The 21,517-nt window shown below is 55.6% G+C and overlaps 1 protein-coding gene across 1 annotated transcript; it reads right to left on the reverse strand.

Moving 5' to 3' along the window:
- Positions 1 to 869: 869 nt before the first annotated feature.
- Positions 870 to 21,136, reverse strand: TMPRSS3 (transmembrane serine protease 3; the record flags this gene model as incomplete). The annotated part of the gene is made up of 12 exons (XM_084873679.1): positions 870 to 1,903; positions 4,651 to 4,803; positions 5,442 to 5,584; positions 8,047 to 8,142; positions 9,751 to 9,920; positions 10,201 to 10,366; positions 11,065 to 11,108; positions 12,204 to 12,329; positions 14,112 to 14,235; positions 14,634 to 14,750; positions 15,891 to 16,001; positions 21,043 to 21,136. The coding sequence occupies 12 exons, from the start codon at positions 21,134 to 21,136 to the stop codon at positions 1,886 to 1,888; spliced, it is 1,362 nt and encodes a 453-aa protein (XP_084729805.1). The 3' UTR covers positions 870 to 1,885.
- Positions 21,137 to 21,517: the final 381 nt, after the last annotated feature.

Consider the following 21,517-nt stretch of genomic DNA (forward strand, 5'->3'; position numbering starts at 1 on the left):
AATAAAATAAAATTTTTTAAAAAAATAAAATTAAATAAATTACAGCAACTAGAGGGTTCAAGAAGGAGAGGAGGGAGGTTAATGCGTTAACAACTGCAGAGCAAAACCAACAAAACACAGCTCACATTCCTGAGTGTGCGTTGGAATTTTGAATCAACTCCCAGGAGTGGATGCTGAGCTCCGCCCCCCGCTGTGCAGACACGCACACAGAAGTCTGTGCAGCGACTCTGACGCGGCGGGTGCATCCAAATACCATTGCCAAATGCTGTTCCCTCCCTTACATCCTCCAGCCCTCTCTCAGTCTCAGACTTCCCGGGGGGGGGGGGGGGGGCGTTCCCTCCCCAAGCACCTCGGCCCAGGCTGCTGAGAGACTCGCCGTCTTCCCCATGGCTGCCTCCAGGCAGAGGAGCGCGTGTACCTCCTCGTGAATCCGTCTGTGAGAAAGCGCCACCCTGTGTGCAATGGGGGCTGCGGCTGAGTGGGTAACAGGAAGCTTCTCTAATGCTGCAGGTGCCTGGGAGGCTAAGGGGCTCTGCAGAGAGGTGGGGAAGCTTTTGGCTCTCTTTTTAAAAAAATAAACAGGTACTTTTTTTAATATGTTTTTAATTGATTTAGTAAGAGAGAAAGGGAGAAAGAGAAACACCGATGTGAGAGAACTATCCATTGGCTGCCTCCTGCACGCCCCCCTACAGGGGATCGAGCCCACAACCCGGGCATGTGCCCTGACCAGGAACTGAACTAGCGACCTCTCAGTGCATCGGATGATGCTCCACCAACCGAGCCACACCGGCCAGGGCTCCTTTGGCCTCTTTTTTTTTTTTTTTAATAATATATATATTTTATTGATTTTTACAGAGAGGAAGGGAGAGGGATAGAGAGCTAGAAACACTGATGAGAGAGAAACATTGATTCAGCTGCCTCCTGCACACCCCCTGCTGGGGACATGCCCGCAACCAAGGTACATGCTCTTGACTGGAATCAGACCCAGGATCCTTGAGTCCGCAGGCCGACGCTCTATCCTCTGAACCAAACTGGCCAGGGCTCCTTTGGCCTCTTGATGGCAGGTGACCGTCCGCTCTGTTTGCCGCAGGGCCCGCCGTGCCGGTGAGGTGGCCCCGGACTATTCCACTGCCTTGTCTCCCACTCGGAGTCCCATGACAGCGTATGAGGTCATGCTGATCTGCCGAGAAACCTGTTCTAACAGGAAAACGCAAGGCCCACAATGTGCAGAGAAGAGGTCAGATGGACATAGCCGAGCCTCTGCCATCGATCACGCTCGTGGTTTCCGTTTACAGGAGCCGTCGGCACACGTTCAGACAAGCTCCCAGGGGCCACTGCGTTGTGGAAGCAAGAGACAGGAGCACGGCAGGCACCGAGCGCTACGAGACAGAGCGGACAGCAGCCTTACGCTAACCACTGGGAGGCCAAGTCCCCACAGCAGAGGACGCGGGTCTGGTTCCGGTGCACAGGGGTATTGGGGATAAATGTGTACACAGGGGCATCTACAGTGACAGTTCCCGCAGTGCGGGGCCTCGGGGCTGCAGGGCCCATCGCTCTGCAGAGAGACTTGCTCCTGTCGCCGCTCGTGCGGAAGGGCTGCTGCAGAGAAAACCCAGCCGACATGCGGGAAAGGGCCGCGCTTCTCGGTGAAGGTCAGAAAGGCACGTCAAGGTCGTTTTAGTCCAACACCCCGGGGGCCCATCAGAGGGGTTGGAGGGAAACTGTTCTGGGTGGAGGGAGGGCCCTCCCCGGGCTCTGCCGGTGGTGCCAGCAGCCGGGCACGGGCGCCATTTGCCCGTGAACGCGTCCAGCCAGGAATGGGTGGGGGGGCGGGGACGTCTCCGGCGTGGCAGGAACTCAGCGTGGCGGCTTGTCCGCTTTCTCTTCAGGTTTTCAAGTCCCTCTAGAAAGAGAAACGTGCGGGTCAACTTCAGGCCCTCCCTTCCCCGTTAGGATGGAGTGGGCACCACCTGCATTCGCCCAGGGAAGCCGCGGCTGTTCTGCGATCCATGGGGACAGAGTGGCCTCTGCTGGCGGAAGCTGCCAGCTCCCCATGGCCTCAGACCAGTGCAACAGCGCCCCCCTGTGGGCCCTCCCGGCCTGCCGGCCTGTGTCTTCCATCACGGACCCCACATGTTTCCCGTGGTTTCCACGTGAACTTCCCAGCTCTCAGCACCGTGTTCCTGAGCCCTGGCCGCTCAGAGCCAGTTTGCTTTAAGCCCCAGCAAGACAATCATGGGATGACATGGTGCTCCCCCAGGCAGTCCCTCCTAGGACAGGCAATTCCCTTCCAGGTGTGTGGCCCTCACATCCATGTTCCAAAGGGGGGACTGAAAATGCACACACTACCCCCCCCACACACACACACTCACCCCCCACCCCCCGCAAAGCTCTCCCGGGGGGAGAGCCTCTCGGTCTCCCCTGGGGACACCTGAGAAGAGACTTGCAAAAGGGAGAGTCTCGCCTGGACAGTGTGGCTCAGTGGTTGAGCGTCAACCTATGAAGCAGGAGGTCACGGTTCGATTCCCGGTCAGGGCCCATGCCCGGGTTTCGAGCTCAATCCCAAGGAGAGGGCATGCAGGAGGCAGCCAATCAATCTCTCTCTCTCTCATCATGGGTGTTTCTATCTCTCCTCTCCCTTCCTCTCTGAAATCAATCAATAAAAAATATATTTAATTTTAAAAAGTGGGGCGGGGGGGTCGTCTCACCCTGGCCTTCAGTGGGGTCTACCCATCAAAGACAAAATGGCTCTCCCGGCATCACAGAGAGTAGGAGCCGTTTCTAAGCCCCACGGGGAGCCACACGGCCCTAAATGTGTTCTCAAAGGGTCCCTGAGACCCCACCCCACACCCTGATCACACCCTCTAGAGAAGGCCTCTGGGGGCGTCAATGTCCACAGACAGCCAGGGGGAGCCCTGTGCACCCCCCCTTGGAGAACTGCCAAATCTGCGAGGCAGCCCCCTGGGCCGGAGTCCTGCTCTGGGGCCCTGGGCAGGTCCCTCACCTGCTGTGAGGACGGTGCTAGGACCTGCCCCCCGGGATGCTGTGAGGCCTCGGGCGGCACCACTGCGGGCAGCCTTGCCCACCCCGCCTCCTCCACAGCGTGAGGACCGGGAGGCGGCTCCTCCCACTGGCGCCTGTTTCAGGCTCAGCCTCTCTCCCAGCAGCTTGTCACACGGCCCCCAGGCCCCCGCGTGCAGCCTCGTGGAGGGCGCTGCTCCGTGGCCTCGTGGGCCAGTTCAGACCGGCTCCTGCTGTCCTGCCCTCCACACGCCAGCCCACACCGCTGTCCGCCCCCAGGCTCCCGCTCACGGGCCATCGAGGCCACCGCAGGGCGGGGGCTGCCCCTTCCTCCGTCGTCTCTGACCCTTGGGGAGAGGCTGATGGGTTCGGACTGAATTTGGGGCTACAGAGCTTAGGGCGGGGCCGGCCTGCCCAGGAACAGCCCGATGACCCAGCAGGTGCTTCCGGAGGGCCTGTCTCCCAGCGTTTTCTGCCCTGCCCCGCCCCCTCCCCCTGGGCACTGAGGCAGGGACTGTGGGCACCTGCGTAGGGCACAGCTCACAGCAGCAGGGCTGGGATGCACTGCATGCTGAGTGCCAGGCCTGGGCCCGGGCCTGGCACAAAGGACACTGCTACGGAACTTCTCACTTAAAGCAAAAATCCCCAAGAAAGACAGGAAGTGAACGCCCTGGTTCCCATGGAAGCCTGATGTCCTCCTTAGCCCATGGCTTACAGTCAGAAGGAGCCTCTAAGCAGGTCTGTGGTCCGCATGGACAGAAAGCAGACTGCCGGATGCCAGAGGCGGCGGGAGCGGGAAGGGGTGAGGCTTAGCAAGGTCTCCTTGCAGGAGCTGACATGCCCCAGACTAGAGAGGTGCGCATAGACCGTGAATGCGCTACCTGCCCCCGGAGGCTCGCTTTAAAACGATCCATTTTATATCACGCAAATGCTGTCTCAATTAAAGAAAACGAAGTCTTTGAAACTGGTCCAGGGCGTGATGTGGGGCTCAGAGTCCAAGATCAAGTTAGCAAATATTTGCCGAGTGGCCACAGGTGGAGGGGCCCTGCTCCCCAGGCTCCTGTGCGGCCTGGCCTCACCTCCCTGCAGCCTCCCCCCCACACACACACCTGCTTCCCAGGCAGGTGCTGACACCTGTCCCTCTGGAGTCTCCGTCCTCCCTCTGGGGGTGTTCCTTCTTCCTACCCACCTTCTCCGGGGCTCCCCCTGCCTCCCTGTTCCCCCAAGACAGCCTCACTGACCTATCTTCCTCTTCCAGGTCCCCCCCCCCCATGGGAGGGGCCAAGCACAGAGCTGCCCAGGCTCCTCCTGGGCACAGACTCTCCATCCCATCCCTGACTCCCTCAGTGGTCATGGGGGGTCCTCCCCAACCTGTCTTGCCCTCGCCCACTCTCTATTCCACACACACACGCCCAATCTACTTGTCCCCATCCCCAAGGACTCCCTCCTCTCGGCTGCTTCTCTTCCTTCCTCTGATGGTGGAGGCACGGTCACCCATGTGTGCCCACCCTGCTCACGTCCCACACCCACGAATCAGCAACTGATTGCTCCCTCCCCGGCTCCACAGCAGGACGGGAGCCACCGAGGGCTGGTGGGGACCAGCGGGCGCTGGGCGGGCGCTGCACCCACCTCCAGCTGCTCGTGGATCCAGTCCAGGAAGGAGGTGATGCGGGTGTAGACCCCGGGCTTGTTCACGTCCGCACAGCCGATGCCGAAGCTGGTCGCTCCCACCAGCTTCCACTCCCTCCTCTCCTGGCACACCAGGGGGCCCCCGCTGTCTCCCTAGACGGCAGGGAAAGAGGAGACTAAGGGCCACAGAGCAGGCCCCGGCACGGTGCTCCCTGGTTCTGGTTCAGGATTTCCCAGTCACTGCACCACCAAGTCCAGGGTGAGGACGGCAGCCCCCGGACCTGACTCGGCTTTCCTCCCAGTGGGTCCGCTGTCCCTCTGATGGAGCCCCCGCCAGCTCCCAGCCCACACTGAGCCCATGCAGGTCAAGTAGCTGTGTGCACCCGAGGGAGCTCTCAGAGGGAGGGTCCGCCGGCCAGGGGCCTTTAGCTGACCTCCCGACCCAGGCAGAATGGGGGTCTCGCCCACTGTGACTTTGGAGGCCCTCCTTCAGAGGTCCCCACCTGCCTCCCGCCTCTCTGGTCCCCCTGCAAACGCTGGGGACAGGGCGGGAAGGAAGCATCGTGAGACCCGTCCTCCCGCCCGGCGCCCGGGCAGAGCGGGAGCTGGTAAACACGGGCGGGCCGGGAAAGGAAAGGGCGTGCTATCTCGAGCAAACTTCTTCCCCGGCCCTGACGTGTGCTCTGCAGTCACAGGGAGACGCGGCAGGGGCCTCTCCCATGGGCTGGGTCACCACAGCAGCCAGGCCCTGCCCACTGCCATGACCCCTGGAGGTCACGGCGGGCCCCTACCTGGCAGCTGTCCACTCCGCCTTTCAGGTAGCCGGCACAGACCATGGAGGGGGAGATGATGCCGCCGTACACGTCCCTGTGGTTGCAGATCTTGTTGGAGATCAGAGGCACGGCGGCGTGGTTGAGGACCGGGGAGGCGTCACCTGTGTCGGAGGAAGAGGGGGATGTGCAGTGAGGAGCTCAAAGGGCACGCATCCGGGGCGGGGACCAGGGCCAGGGGCACGCTGCCCCCACCACGGCCACGTCAATGGCAGAGCCATCACTTCCTGCGGGGACTGACGTGGGAGGGGGGAGGAGCAACTGTCACCACCAGGGACCTGCCCTGGGCCCACCCTGGGCCCACCATTGGGTCCGCACCAGGCTGTTTTGTTCCCAGAACCACCCGGGCCACACAGCAGGGAGCCTGTGGCTGGTGAAAGGTCACACACAGATCTTGGGGGAGTTTTGGGATGGTCTGAAGAGAAATGGTCTCCCACAGGCATCCATGTTCCAACCCCCAGAACCTACAACCATGTCGCCTTCCATGGCCAAAGGGACTTTGCAGACTGGGGATGGGGACATGGTCCTGGGCTCTCCAGAGGGACCCCAGGGGTAATCCCAGGATCCTTGGAAGGGTCAAAGGAGAGAGTGTGAAGGCGGAAGCAGAGGTCAGCGAGGGAGAGATGGAAGGTGCTGAGCTGCTGGCTGGGAAGGTGGAGGAAGGGGCCACAGGCTAAGGAGCGTGGCCGCTGGGATCTGGAAAAGGCAGGAAGCCGTCTCTTCCCAGAGCCCCCTCCTGGCATCTTGGGCCCACCCACCAAGACGGAGGCAGGACTTCCGGGCCCCACAACCGCGAGAGGATGGGGGTCATTTGTTGCTGCAGCAACAGAAAATGAACTCACCTGCCGTGGATCAGCCTCAGCAGCGACGCGACAAGACTGCCGCCCTCTAACTTAGCCTGTTGGTAACCTGGGTGATCTTTCTGCTTTAAAGGCTTAACGCGGGGCACCCCGTTCTCATTCCTATAGCAGGTAACCACAGGTGTGGGTCTGCGCTCCCCAAAACCCGCACTTTAACTGTTCCATGAGTGTGAGTGACACAGTGTTTACTGCACGGGCTTGCCTCATCTGCTCACGTGTCCACCTGCCCCGCAGTGAGGACCGCCTGGCCATGAGCTCGGGCTGGGATGGGACCTGTCCCTACTCGGTACACAGACCCAGCGAAGACAGTGACAGGGTCCTCGTTGCTCTCCAGGTTCGTGAATAACAGCACGAATAGGGCCGTGTGAGGCCAGGCAAGGTGCTCGGCACCAGTCTCCGCCCTCAAAGTGGGCAGGAGCACAGTGCCACTCAGGGCTGTGTGGGCACAGGCAGGATCACATCACTGCGCTCAGCCCCTGGCACAGGGAAGCAAAGCTCAAGGCCTTTGGGGGAGAAGCGTCCACTGTGGGCAGGAAGGCGTGGCCAGCCGTAGGGCGAGACCCTGCGCTGTGGGGAGGACTGGCCTCTGGATCTGGGTGAACCCCAGGTGCCTCGGACAGTCAGGAGGGGACAGGTGCAGCTAATAAGACTCAAGAGGAAATACTGAACGCCCTGTCCTGGGCTGAATGGTGCCTCCCCTGAGCATGTCCACCTGCAACCTGAGACTCTTTGGAATGGGGTCCATGCAGGGGGACTCATTAAGGAAGAGTCTCCAGATGGAACCATTCCGGATCAAGGTGGGTCTTCACTCCACGACTGCTGCTCTTCTAAGAGGAGAGAGCGGGGAGCTGAGACAGGGGTGGGAGGCCCTGTGAAGACCGGGACAGAAACTGGACCAATGCCTCTACCTTCCAAGGAACACTAAGGGCGGCAGGAGCCACAGGACCTCGAGTGAGGCCCAAGAGGGACCCAGCCCTGCCACACCTTGATTCCACACTCCGGCCTCCAGATCGCGAGAGAACAAATGTCTGTGGTCCCAAGCCACCTGTTTCTGGTGGTTCATTACAACAGGCCCAGGAGATGAGCGCTCTCCCTGCTAACAAGGGAAGTCATTGATGGGCACCCTGAGAACGGTGACCCTATGTGTGCCCCACAGTGATGAACAGGGCACAGGCTTCCTTTGCGTGTAATTTTTGTTACCATTACTAATTATATTCTGATGATAGCAATGGTCCTGTTTGCTTGCTTTTGCTACTTGATCTTTGTAGGATGAAGTAACACGTCTACCGAAGTCACACAAGACTACACCTCCTCGCCAGTTCCAAATGCATCTTCTGCATAAACCTTGGGAGGCGTCTCTCCTGGGCGCCTACGCACTTAGTCAACACGATGGGAGGAAGAGGATGCTCGAGGATGAAGGAGACCCACCTGGTGTGTTGGGGAAGGCCTCTGTGGAAGCCTGCCCCCTTCTCCTTCATCATTTATTTTTCTCCCGAGAAAGTCTGCGACTTTCAAATGGAACCATGTCCCATGATCAACCACTACTCTGCTGACTGCACATTTGTTGGAGTAGTTGACTGGCACCCGCAGCAGGGACATGTGGGTGCCCCACGGAACATCACGTTGGGACACAGGAGGGGGACATCTACCCCAGCCCTCTCCTTCCTGGCCCCCTGGACTCGGAATCTCGACTCCAGGCCACTGACCTCCTTCCTCAGTGGCGCCCCATCCTGACGTCCAGCACATCTTCCCATCCGGAAAGTACTCTTCGGAGTTGGGCAGACAAATCGGCTGGGTCATCTCTGTTTAAAGAGGAAACATCAACTCTCACATCTGGGCGCTAACCATCTCCCAAAGGAAGGTCAAGCCCAAGGTCCTCTGAAAGCCATTAGCTCAGAGCAGGGACCCCTCCTGACCAGAGCCCTAACACTTCGAAACAACCCTAGGCTGTGGCAGCATATGTCCTGAAAAGGGCCAAATGCATCCACTCAACTCGGCCACTGTAGCCTAAAAACAGCCACAGGCAGTGGTAAACAGATGTGTGTGGCTGTGTTCCAATAAAACTTTATTTACAAAACAAAGGGTCAAGTTTGGCCCATGGGCCAGAGCTTGCCCACTCCTGGTCCAGACTGTGGGTACCTGGCTTTACAGAACATCCCTCCATGGGTAGCCTGTCCCTCCTGACATACCTGGAGGCCACAGCTCACCTGTCCATGTGGGCTGTGTCACATAAGCCGCCACCAAAGTCGGTGCCACGGCTGTCATGCGGCTTTCACGTAAACACAGTCTGAGTTGTGCTAAGCCCTTCTGGGTACGACAATAATGGAAGGGTAGAGAAAGACTACGGGGAGGGTTCATTTTAATTTTATCAAGGTACAAGTGTTGGCACCTCATTTTGTATAAACCAAACATCATTAATAATAATTAATAAATGAGCACCTCCTCTACAATTTCTCTTTGTTTCTCTGGCAGGATTTGTGTCACGTGTTACGTGTGCCCTGCGGTTAGCACGCTGCTGACTCTGCTGCCGCTGGTCTGGTGCCAGCATTCAGCTCCTGTACGGGCCTTGCCGACTGGCATCGCCCCGCCTGCACCCCACGCTGCTGTCCCCCTGGGGGAGGAAGGTTTTATTTGGGAGTGGGCTCATGAGGCTTCGTTTGCAGCTTCAAAAAGTTTGAAAGTTCTATCCCTTGTGGTTTTCTGTAACCTCCACAGGCCATATCCTGATACCTCCCGTAGAGAAACAGCTGCTCAATGAGAGTAGGTTTCTGAGTATTTCAGGAGCCAGAGATGCCCAGTACTTTCCAAACCATAAGGAATCGGCTGCAGGAAGGACCCATCACCCACTGGCTGGCTTGGGAAGTACTTACTCTCTTCATCAGGATCAAGACCCTGGGGTGGGGGGGTGGCCCACGGGCGGGGACCTCACCGTGGCTAGCACCGGACAGAGAAAGCTTCCACCCCTCGAGGCAGCAGATGGCCTGGCTGGGCAAGTCCCTTTTATCTCTAGGTGGCACTGCGGACGAACCTGGCACCAGTGGGCGCCCCCGACAAACCAAATTGATCAAAGTAGAGCCGCAGAGGCTCTGGAATGAAGTTATTATCTCCGCAGCTCACAGAGCCCTGAAGTGGGTGAACCCCGGCTGCCCCTGAAGATGCAGGCGAGACCCAGCGTCTCCCGGTACCACAGCCTGGAAGTCCTGACCGCGATCGGAGACTCCCCATCTCACCAGGAACCAGGAAAACGCCCACCTTTATGAGAAGAGTCACCTGATGCCACCCGGGAGTGAGTCAGGTGCCGGGGTTACCTGACAAGGACCGTAATGCGTGTCCTCAGGAGGCCCCACGAGCGATGACCAATCCCCCCGAGACGCGTGAGAGCCACGAGGGACAGAGAAACCGGGACGCACCGTCGAAGGTGAGCGGCTCGGCCAGCTTCATGAGGGCGATGTCGTTGCCCAGCCTCTTGGGCTTGTACTTGCTGTGGTAGATGATCTTCTCCACCAGGTGGGAGGGCGCCGGGCTGTCCAGCAGGGAGACCAGGCCCACCTGGATGGTCCAGGACTTGGGGAGGTACAGGCTGCAGGGAGGAGACTGGGAGGTAAAGCGGGGAAGGTCCAGCCCCTTCCCCCCACGGGCCTCAGGTGTCCCCCGATCCAGCCCCAGAGAGATGGCAGGCGGGGACGGCCCTGTGCTTGAATCCACCTCAGCCCCCGTGCCCTGCAGAAGCACAGAAGACACACACACACACAGACACACACACACACGCACACACACACATGTCCTGCCACTGACCACCCAAATCCGCCCTGTCCCACCGCGGCCCGGACCAGACGCCTCCCAGGGGTCGGAGCACTCACTCATAGACGCAGTGGGCGGCGGTCACGATCCACACCGGGGTGATGACGGAGCCCCCGCACAGGTGGTAGCCCTGGAACTGGAGGCTGGCCTGCCAGGGCCACTGCGCCGGCGAGGACATGTTTCCCCCCACGATGCGCGAGGTGTAGCCCGTCCTCAGGCCGCAGGCTGCCCGGGGAGAGCGGGGTTGGGGTCCATCCCACAGGCCCTGCTCCCCTGACATCTGCCCCCCTCACAGAGCTCACAGCCCAGAAGAGTCATGGGAGGGGAGGCACATGGGGAGGGATGGGGACAGGCCCCCCGAGACGTGGGAAGAGTGGGGTGTCGTGGGAGTACAGTGGGGAGAGTCCATCAGAGCAAAGAGCCCGATGCTGGCAGTACCACCTCCCTCTCCCCCCACCCCACCCCCGTGTGCATGCGCCTGGTGATGACAGCACAGCTGGAGCATGGGGAGCACCCCATCCCCTCCTCACTGACCCAGGTGCCAGCACCCCTGCCTGACTCCTCCAGACCCAACCCCTGCAGCCACACGCCGCCCCTCCACCCGACCAGCAAGAAGGACTGCCCGCCGGGGAGGAGGGGGGGGGTTTGGAGTCTGGGGCACTGTCCCTGGAGGGGCAGGAGGGGAGGAAGTCAGGCACTGGAGCCACGGCAGTGACAGGAGCTCGTGCCCATGGTCCTGGCTGCTGCTGAGAAGTCACTCCAGGCCGCCTCCCCCACCTGACAGCTGAGACTGGGCTGACCCTCCTTGGGGTAGAGTCCACAGACTCCCACCGGGCACCCAGGAGGAGGGGATCTCAAGAAGGAGAGGGGGTTCAGTGAGGGAGCTCTGGCATCCGTGGCCTCTGTGTTTATATAACTCTTACCTGTGCACTTCACGGTGACCACGCGGCCCGAGGCACACCCCTCCCTGCAGTGGAGAAAGGTGGGCTTACTGACAAATTCCCAAGGCTGTGACAAGACCATTTTTAACTTAATCCTGGTGTAGAAGAGAGATACACTCTATTCCCTGCTCTTGAGTCCAGAGTACACTGCAGCCTGTGTGACAGGGTTTCCTCCGAAGCACAGGCAGTGTGCAGACGGCAAGCGGTGGCTGGGGAGCACTGCCCAGCTCTGCAGAGCTGACGATCAGGTGCACAATGCACCATCATGCAAGCATCTACCGGGGTCACTTCACTGGCCACTGGGGGACTTGGGGTGCCCACTGCACGGGTGGCAGGCTCTCCTGGCACGAAGGCCTTGGAACCTGAGACACATGCTTGGGACACACTCTGGAGCAGAGCTGTGACCCCCGGGAATGGCGGGCATCCCCCTGCACGGGGCGGGGGGGGGGGGGGGGGGGGGGGGGGGGGAGTCGAACCTGCTTTTCTCATAAGCCACCCGGACCCCTTCCTAACATTCCTGCTGTCAGAGCCCGGCCTGCCATGAAACGGGCTGTCCCTACGGATTGCACGTGTGCCTGGGGGACTGTCAGTGACAGGATGGACAGGATGACAAACTTTCCCGGAACAGGACACACTCCTCTGGGGGCTTGGCCCGGGCATCAGGGGGAGCCTCGGACCGTGGGTTCCGAACCCTGACTCTCCCCAGGCAGGCGACCCTCTCAGCGTCCGGCCCCTGGCGTCATTGAGGACACCTCATTCTACCTTCCCCGCGACTTTGAGGAACATGAACGGTACACGGTACACGTTAAAGGACTTTGTGAGCAAAAATGTTTCTTTCTTCTTTCTAACTGCCCCTCTCTCCTTCCTTCCCCCAAAACGCAGGAGCCCCTGCCGTCTGAGGTACAGCCCTGTGGTTATACATACATGCCTGTCACTGTTCCTCCTCCCCCCTCCCTTCCTTTGCCGGCCACGTTTGCCGGTTTAGGGTTAGGTTCTTGCAGCCAGCGTGCCCACGCATCCAACCACGCGGCCAGCCCCACCAAGACTCGGGGGAAACACGCCCGTGCCTCTGTGTCCTCGTGGAGCTGTGACCGCGTGCAAGCGGCCTGCCTGGCGCTCACCTCAGGTACACCGACTGGTGCAGAGCCGTCACCTTGTCGTCTGACAGGAGGTGGTTGATGGAAACAAAGTTCTCCTGGAATGGCTCCTCCAGCAAGTCCACTCGGAGGGTTCTTGAGCTGACATAGCTACAAGTACATTGGAAACAGAGGCGGTGTGAAACTCACTCTGTGCTCCAAGTCAACTGTGCCCAAGTCACAGCACCACAACGTGTAGTGTACCCCCAAACTGTCATGTACCCGCATCACAGCATCATGGGTATCTTTCTGGGGACATAGTGTACCCCCCAAACTGCCACGTACCCATGTCACAGCATCACAGGTGCCTACTGGGGAACATTGCCATGTTTCCCCAAATAATCAGTGTGCCCACATCGCACTATTACAGATATTCCAGGGGGATGTCACTGTGTCCCCACAAACCACCAATGGTTTCTTCCTGCCAACTTATCAGGGCATTCTGTCCTAAACCTGGCGGAGTCTGGGATGGAGGGCCCTCCCGGCTCCATCATGAGCACAGGCTCCAGGCACCTGGGCGGGAGGACCACCGGTGCAGCTGGTAGGACCCCCGGACACATTCCACTGCACCGACCTCTGGTTGGCCTGAAGCGAGCCCAGAGGGAACAGAGCATAGAACGAGGTGGGTGTTTCAGGTGGATAAAGTCGGGATGCCGAGCACCCCAAGATCAATCGGCTGGAGAGAACAATTTCCCAGTCTGCCCAGGGTAGGCCTGGGTCCCTGTCAGAGAGACAAACACATGGGAGGAAGAGCGTCGGGGGACACCGGAAGCAAGCATGTGGTGAAAGTGTCAGGAAACAGGCCTCCTGCAGAACAACGGCAAAGAAGGTCCAACTTTAGGAGTGTGTGGGGGGGAGAGGAGGACGGGGGGCTTGTATCGGTGCTTGTTCACAAGGAGGAAAGTCTACAGGGTTCTTGTAGGCACTTGAGTGATGTGTTTGCTATTGTCGCTGAGCTGGAATTGCAGCTGATTTCTGAGTCACCGGGGAGATGGAGACAGACCCCGGGGGTATAGGCTGGAGGGCCTCTGGGGTTTCACGGGCTTTGGAGAAAGGAGCTAAGAATTATCAAATTTGAAATCGGGGTGGTCCTGGAGCATTCAGAGCAGTGAGCCTTAACCACACAGCCCGTTTCCTTAGATACAAACAGGGATGTGTTTTCAAGGTCACCCCTGTCGCCACGCTCACTTCCTATGTGGCATGTGTGGCTCAGGAGCCTGCCTGCTCTGAGCTCAGAATCGAGAGCAAAGAGAGGAGGGTGACGTGCAGGCTCCCGTGGAAGGTGGCAGTTTGAGCGTCAAAGGAAGGGGCAGGAGAGAGAAAGAGGCCCCTGCACCAAAGAGAAAATATACTATTTTTGTGCAAAAAAAAAAAAGGCACACAGAAACACTTAAAAGTGAAGATTTCACTACCACAGTTCTTTCTCCTACACGTTGCTAGGCAACTGTTAGGAATACTTGTGTTTTCATCAAATGGATGACTTTTTGCACCTGGTTCTCTGGGGCTGCTTGGGAGTGTGTGCAGGGCTGAGGATGGGACCCCGAGGACCAGGAGGGGTGGTGCCGGAGGCTGCTCCATAGCTGAGACCTGGGCGCTAGGGGGTCAGGGCTGTTTTTATCTCTGAAGCTCTTTGTCACATGATCACCTATTTGCACCGGGGACTCTCCTGGCCCTGAGGCACTCCCCGAAATGCCATTGCCTGAGCGATCTTGAGCATCCGTTGGCATCCCGGGGCCTGTTTGCACACCTTGAAGAAGATGATGTCCAGCATCGTGGGGCTGTCGAGAGGGTGCAATGTGAGAGCAGGTGTAGCCTTGGTAGGTGCCCAAGTAGCTGTCTCACCGTGACCACTATTCATACCCTGCCCATCACCGGGAGGTGCCCTTACGTTACCTTGGAAACCCCAGCTGGGCGCAGGCGATGCTACCGTGGTAGCCTTTCCAGTCGTCGGAGCACATGGTCCTCCAGGCCGCCTCCGTGAACACCTGGAGCACGCCATTCTGACCGCTCACGCGGACTGGCCGGCGCCCGGGCACAACAGCCCGTCAGTGGCCAGCAGAGCCCCGAGGCCGCCCGCAGAGATGTCTCTGCAGCTGGCCCAGACCCTCCTCTGCTGAGCCTGACCTGTTCCTTGCCCACAGCGCCCCACCCTCGCAGGGACCTCCGGCTGCCTGGACCCCCTGAACTCTCCTGGTGGTCTCTTATGGCTCATGGGGTCTCCTCAGCCCAATTTAAGCTCCATGGAGCACCACCACCCTTAACCCCCAGCCCAGGATCCCCTGGGGGCCCGTTGGATTGCAGCTGAGAACATAATTGGACACTAGCATCGACTTGGACCCATTTCACAGATGGGAAAGGCGAGGGCCCAGTGGTGCAGACTTCCTCCTTGTCTACAGTGAATAGGCAGGACCTTACCACATCGGTACTCATCCTCCCCGGCTTTGCAGTCCGAGACGCCGTCACACCGAGCTGAGAGTTCAATACACTTAAAAGAGGACCGGCACCTGTACTTTCCGGAACAGTCGAAGTGGACTGAGGACAGGAGGAGACGGGAACATTAACAGTGGTCTCCCTCAGGGTGCGCATAACAACTATCCACCGGGCCCGGCCCTTGAGCTTGCCCATCAGTAATGAAGCATCACTGAAACTGCACCTGTGTCACAGCCCGGTTTCTATTCATTCATTCATTGTCTACAGTTGTACATATGTCTTCTTTTTCCCCAACTGACCCCCTCCCCAGCCATTCCCATCCCTGGCAAGCCCCCACTGCCCTGGCAAGCCCCCAGTGTCTGTGGCCATTGGTTATGCTAGTATGCATGCATACAAGTCTTTTGGTTGCTCTCTAACCACTCTTCCTCCCCTGCCATTTGTCTCTGGATTTATTATTGTTCATCCAATTATGTTGTTCATGATATCCCACATGTGAGTGAGATCATGGGATATTTATCTTTCTCCGACTACAGCCCACTTTCTGTTCCGAAGCCCCGTGCGTGGGGCTGCTGCACCCCACGCTGTCTCACTAAGTGGCCTTGAGCCCCAACTGGAGGTGAACTTAGAGCCAGAGGGCTCGAGGTCAGGAGAGAAGGTGCAGGTCTGCAGACCGACCAGCTGAGCAAGGAGCCCTGAGCCAGGATTCTTTGCCGCCCTCCCCTCTTCCCCCGCCCTACCTCCTGTTGTCTCTGACTCTGGGCAGCGAAACTCCGGGCCACACAGCCAGGCAGGTGGAGAATTACACTCATCTGTATTCCAGTTATTTGAAAGAGAAACTGGGAAATGGTTCCCAAATGACTCACTTTCCCAAAAGCCACAAGCACCTTCTTTTAAAAATAGCAGGTGTGCTGGGCCTGGCCTGAATGGCCTCCTTGTCTTCTCCCCCAGCCCTGCCCCCGCCTCCTCCTGCGGATTCTATTTCATCAGGTGCCCGTGGCCACGTCTAACTGGGCAGGTTCTGTAGTGACAAAGCCCCGAGCGTGGCCAACAGCCCCTGCCGGGCCCCAGGCCGGCTCCACATTCACGCAGGCCAGTCGAACTCAAAGCCGGCACCCCCGGAAGATGTCTCCTCCGGTAATTAAGGCTGGGTGGCTGGCCCACGATGGGGGCGGGGGGAGCTCATGAAAGTTTAAGTGCCTGGATCAGGAGTGGAGAGCCTGCTAAATAATGCATCGTACTCACCGCCCAGACCGATGGCCAGCGCTAGTATCAGTGCGATGACCCCAATGACGATGATTGGGAAGAACTTCAACGGCAGCAGAGACAGGATCTGTGCAGCCACCGCATCCGCATCTGAACACCCAGAAGAGGGGGAAGGGGGGCACAGAGCAACAAATCTGAATAAAAGGAAACTTAAAATTTCGCTCCCTCCAATGCAGGGAATGTCCCAGTCAAAGAACATTGCCTTCATTTCGAGAAGGGCCACCAGCCAGGGCACATTCTCTGGAAGTTCAGCCCCGCACTCTCCAACCCTGACCTAATTCTGCTCATCATAGGTTAGGAGGTAGTGTTGTAGGGTGAATTGTGTATTCCAAAACAAATGCGTTGAGGTTCTAACCCTTAGGGTCCCAGAATGTCACCATATTTAGAAATAGAGGTAGTGAAGTTCAAATGAGGACATTAGAATGGGCCCTAATCTGCCTGGTGTCCTTACAAAAAGGAGAAAATTGAACACAGAGGCAGACACACACACACTCACACACACACACTCACACAGGGGTTGATATGAAGGGACACAGGGAGAGGCCATGTGAAGGTAAAAGCAGAAATTGGGGTTATTCATCTTCAAGTCAAGAAAGACCAAGAGCCGAAACCTTTGGCTCAGTGGATAGAGTGTCAGCCTGCGGTCTGGAAGGTCCTGGGTTTGATTCCAGTCAAGGGCATGTACCTTGGTTGTGGGCACATCCCCAGTAGGGGGTGTGCAGGAGGCAGCTGATCGATGATTCTCTCTCATCGATGTTTCTAACTCTCTATCCCTCTCTTTTCCTCTCTGTGAAAAATCAATAAAATATTTTTTTTAAAAGAAGAAGAAAAAAGACCAAGATTGTCAACAAAACAAAACACCAGAAGCCAGAAGGAGGAAAGGAAGGGTCCCCTGCAGGCTTTAGAGCGAGCATGGCCTGTCAGTGCCTTGATTTCAGACTCTGGCCTCCAGCATGGTGAGATGATCTTTGTTGTTTTGAGCCCCCTCCTTTGTTTCGTTGGTCTTAGAAAACCAAACTGAAGGGAAAGTAGGGGATCAGCTTTCAAACATTTTCCCACAGGCGAGCGTGATGGGTGCAATCCACACAGGGTACTTTCAGGAGAGGGCCGCCAGATGAGGCAGCAGGACCGTTCCTCACGGGTCTTGTGCACAGAGGCACCGATGGCTTTGGTTCCGATGCGACCTTCTGAGCAAACAGCCTTAGAAGATAGAGACAGAGTTTCTCTGGGGCAAGGGGTGGGTTTATTGACTGTTCAGCTTAATAAATATAATGTCTTCCTTGGAGGCAAAAGTTTGTGCAGGTCAGCTTAGAGTCCATTATAAAGATTCGCCATGGGTTCCTCAGCTGTGATGCAGACCCACTGTGTGTGCACCTTCCACCTGGGCTGCTCCACATCACCTCCATGGGACTTGGTGGGCAACAGCAACAACTCAAACAAGGTGCCACGTGTGCTAGGAGTAATAACGTCCTTTGTGTCTGACATGGATGTTCCTTGTCTTCTGCCGGCATCCCTGGAGCTGTGACAGGCTGGCTTGTTAGCTTGTACCAGACCCTTCCCAGCTCTTGCCTACAGTACCAGGCAGATTGGGTGGAAAGAAGATGTGAAGAGCAATAAGATACCCGGAAGTACAAGCCTCTCTGCACAACCAGGAGGATTTCCATGGCTTCCTTTACTCTCAAAGGAACAGGCCATTTTAGGCAAATTAGCTCATCGGTCCTGAAAATCCATGCACACCCATGGTGTCTTCCTTTAATTTAGGAAGGTTGAAATGGAGGAAGTGAAGAAAGCCTTCCAAGAGCCATACTATCGCTCACAGACCACCTCTGTCTCTCTTCTCCTGGTCTTGAAAATGTTGAGCCAAGAGGTCTTCCGTGAAAGAGCCAAAAATATCTCCCCCCACCTATCTTTGGAAACACACAATTTCACCTCCTGCCAATCATATGATCATAAAATAGGGCATGTGAAGGAGGTAACTGATCAATGATTCTCTCACATCATTGATATTTCTAGCTCTCTCTCCCTCTCCCTTCCTCTCTGAAATCAATAATTCAAGGCAACCTTAAAAAGAAGAGAATTTAAATATGGGGGTGGGAAGAAAAAGGGAATTGGGAGGAAAAAGAAAGAAGGTAAGCAAAAGAAATGGATAAAAGGGAAAATATAAGAAAGCAATGAAAATAAGGACACATGTGCAACAAATAGTCCTTAGTGACCATGGGGACAGAGCACGAGAAAGGAGGGGCTACAGAGAGACGAACCCAAGCTCTTTGCTTTGGCCTGGGTGAGCAGGTGCTTTGTTCATAGATGCCTTCTCGGCACCGGGACAGCACCTGGTGCCTGGTAGTTCTTTTTGTTTTGCTTTTAATTTTTATTGATTTCAGAGAGGAAGGGAAAGGGAGATAGAAACATCAATGATGAGAGAGAATCATTGATCGGCTGCCTCCTGCAAGAGCCCCACTGGGGTTTGAGCCCAAAACCTGGGCATGTGCCCTGACCAGGAATCAAACCATGACCTCCTGGGTCATGTCCTATCACTGAGCCACCACAGGTGGGCCCAGGTAGTTACTGATAAATATTAGTAAGATGGATGGATGGATGGATGGATGGATGGATGAATGGATGGATTGATGAATGGATGACATCATGACAATGTAGGTTGTTTTCTCCAAGTTAGAGACCAGTTCCTTTCAAGGCAACAAGAGCATGGTCTTGAGTCAATAGAGCAAAAGCCTCTTGGCCACCCTCCCCACCCCTCAGAGGCCTGCACCAAGTTAATGTCTGACCCCTGCTGAGATGCCTTCAATCCATTTACAATTTAAAAATCAGTGGAACCCCAAGAATGACCGCATATTACTCCAGTTGTTCTCTATCTAAGGGTTAATTTAGGAAATGAATCCAGATAGTGGAGTCAAAAGTTGTTCAGTTAGAACATTTGTACCGTTCACATTGGCCCCTTCACTGCTCCACCCTGTGGGCGCTAGCAGGGCCCCACTCCCCCTTCTTGTTCTGTGTTTGAGAACATGCTTAGAAGAAAAGCAAGATGCATAACATCTCTCCAAAGAGGAATGCAAATGATAAACACGCATAGAAAAATTCAACCTCTCTGGAGATGAAACACACTCACAAATTAGACATAGCTACATGTCAATTTCCCAATCCATTATTATTATTATTGTTATTATTATTATTATTATTATTATCACTATAGTCCAAAGTGAAAGAAAATGAAGTGCCAAGTATAGTCAATAGGAGTTTGCACTGTGTAAACTTTTTGACAGTCAAATTTGAAATATGTACCAAATGTTTAAAAATGGATGGAGTTTTTGACCTAGTAAATTCAGTCCTAGGAATTTAAACTAAGATGCCATCATAAATATACACAAATAAGGATACTTAGGGGAGTGACATTTATAATACTAATGCATAGGAAACAGCCTAAATGACCAACAGAAGAAACTGGTGAAAGAACAAATGGTATAGAGACACTTAAATGATGGAGGAAAGGGGTTGGGAAACTTTTTCTGTAAAGAGTCAGATAGTAAATATTTTAAACTTATTAGCCATATGGTGTTTGTGGCAACTGCTTAGTTCTACCATGGCATGAAAGCAGCCACAGACAATATGCGAATAAATAAATGTGTTACAATAAAACTTTATTTATAAAAAACAGCCATTGGGCCAGATTTGGCCCATGGGCCCTAGTTTGCTAAGCCCTGAAGAATATTTAATTAGTTAATGCCATGGAAAAATAAACATGATATTGTTCAGTTAAAAAGAGAAGCTTCAAAATGGTACAAAGAGTATATGTCACTTCCAAAGGGAAATATAGATAGGTTGAAAGAAAAAAAGGCAATAAATTCTACAAAGAGTGCTAATAGAGTTATCCCTGAGTAATGGTAAAATTGTGGGCCATTTTTAAAACATCTTTTTGATTAACTGTATTTTCCAAATTTATATCATGAACAATACATTGCTTTATTAAAAATGAAACGTTTGTTTCTTCCCACTACTGGGAATTCTTCATGAGGAAATAATCAGCAATTAGCACAGAGATATATTTATAATCCTATTCATGTTCATATTATTTATATTATAAAAACATTAGAAACCATTACATGTCAAATGATGATAAAATGGCTATGTAAGCGACACATATGCTCGATGGAATGTTGTGCTATTTGGCATTTATAAAAACCAAAGCGCATGGAAAAACGCCTGTCCGTCGGCTCCATGAATGAACGCGTACTTATGGGCCAGGGCAGGAAGAGAAAGAATCCAGATAAAACTGGAGGATCTGGTGACTGCAGGGTACGTTTAAAAGTTACATTTAAAAGTTTGGGAGAAGTAGCTTTAAATTGTGTATCTTCTCTTTTACTTGGAATCTCTCCTCCCATCTCCCATCCTCTCCACTAACCCCCAACATCAATTGTGGTTTAAAGGGAATCCTTAGAGTGCCCCTACTCCTGCTTCCTGGACTCTCAGCCAGAGCCCCACGTGTCCCCTTCACAGCCCCTGAGGCCAGGACTCCTGCCTGCGTCCAGGACCAGCGAGCACAGGGCCCTGTGCCCGTTCCGACAGACCCTGACCAGAAAGAGCCTTTTGGGAGCCGCACTACGGAGCCTACTGCTTCTCCACATATCCGCACCTTGTTTACGCCTCCAACTTCCCTCCCTCTGTTGCTAGGAGCGACTCCATTGCCCGCTGTTGGAATGTAATCTAAGCATCTAATACTTTCAGAGATGCCCGTCTTATTCTAAGTTTTCAGGAAGGGTCAGTGAGAGCAGGTTTTCAGGACTTCCCGGAGGGCTCAGAGTCTGGCCAGGATCCGACCCCTAAACCCCAGGGGCAGTTAGGGCCTCCATTCCTGAAACTCTCCCCCAGAGAACACAGACACCCGTGTCCAGGGAGTCCGCGAGGGGCTGAACAAAACAGCCCCCCTGATACTCCATCTGTAAACTAAAGAATCCCATGAGTTTAGGGTAAGGACCCCTGGTGAGATGTTTCCCCAGAGGGACACCCAGCCCTCGGCCACATTTGTCATCTAGATTGGGGGATGGGGGGAGGAGGGGAGGGGGGAATGGGGAGGAGGGAAGGGCAGGGTCGTGCAGAAACCACACCTGCTCCCACCTACCTGGTGTGACAGGACTTATTTTCAGGTCGTCGAGGCCAAACAGGGACCGGAAGGAGAAGGGGGCTTCTGCGGCCGGCGGGTCGTTCTCCCCCATGGTGACTATCTCAGGGCCTCTGAGGCCGGGCTCCACCTCCACCTCCACCTCCTGCACCGGGAAGAACAGAGAGCGTTTGCGTCCCTGCTCACAGTCTCAGCCTCACAGGCATCTCGGTTGTGTTCAGTCTTTGAACCCTGACAGTCCGCATCAAGCAAACGCAGTACCGGTGAACCAGAACTGTTTGTCCGGTGAGAACGCCTTGTTTCCTACGCTACGACGGATAACAGAGACACTTCGGGAGTTAGCGGACAACAATGAGCTTGATTCTGCTAAAATGACGACTTTCCCAATGCGTGTTCGACCAATCCTAAAATCAACCGAGTCCCCGGCTTTAGAGAGACGGCCTTTGGCCATTTAGAGGCCGGCGTACCAGGATTT

This window comes from Pipistrellus hanaki (genome assembly GCF_964339955.1).
Source record: "Pipistrellus hanaki genome assembly, chromosome: 2".
Lineage (NCBI taxonomy): Eukaryota > Metazoa > Chordata > Mammalia > Chiroptera > Vespertilionidae > Pipistrellus > Pipistrellus hanaki.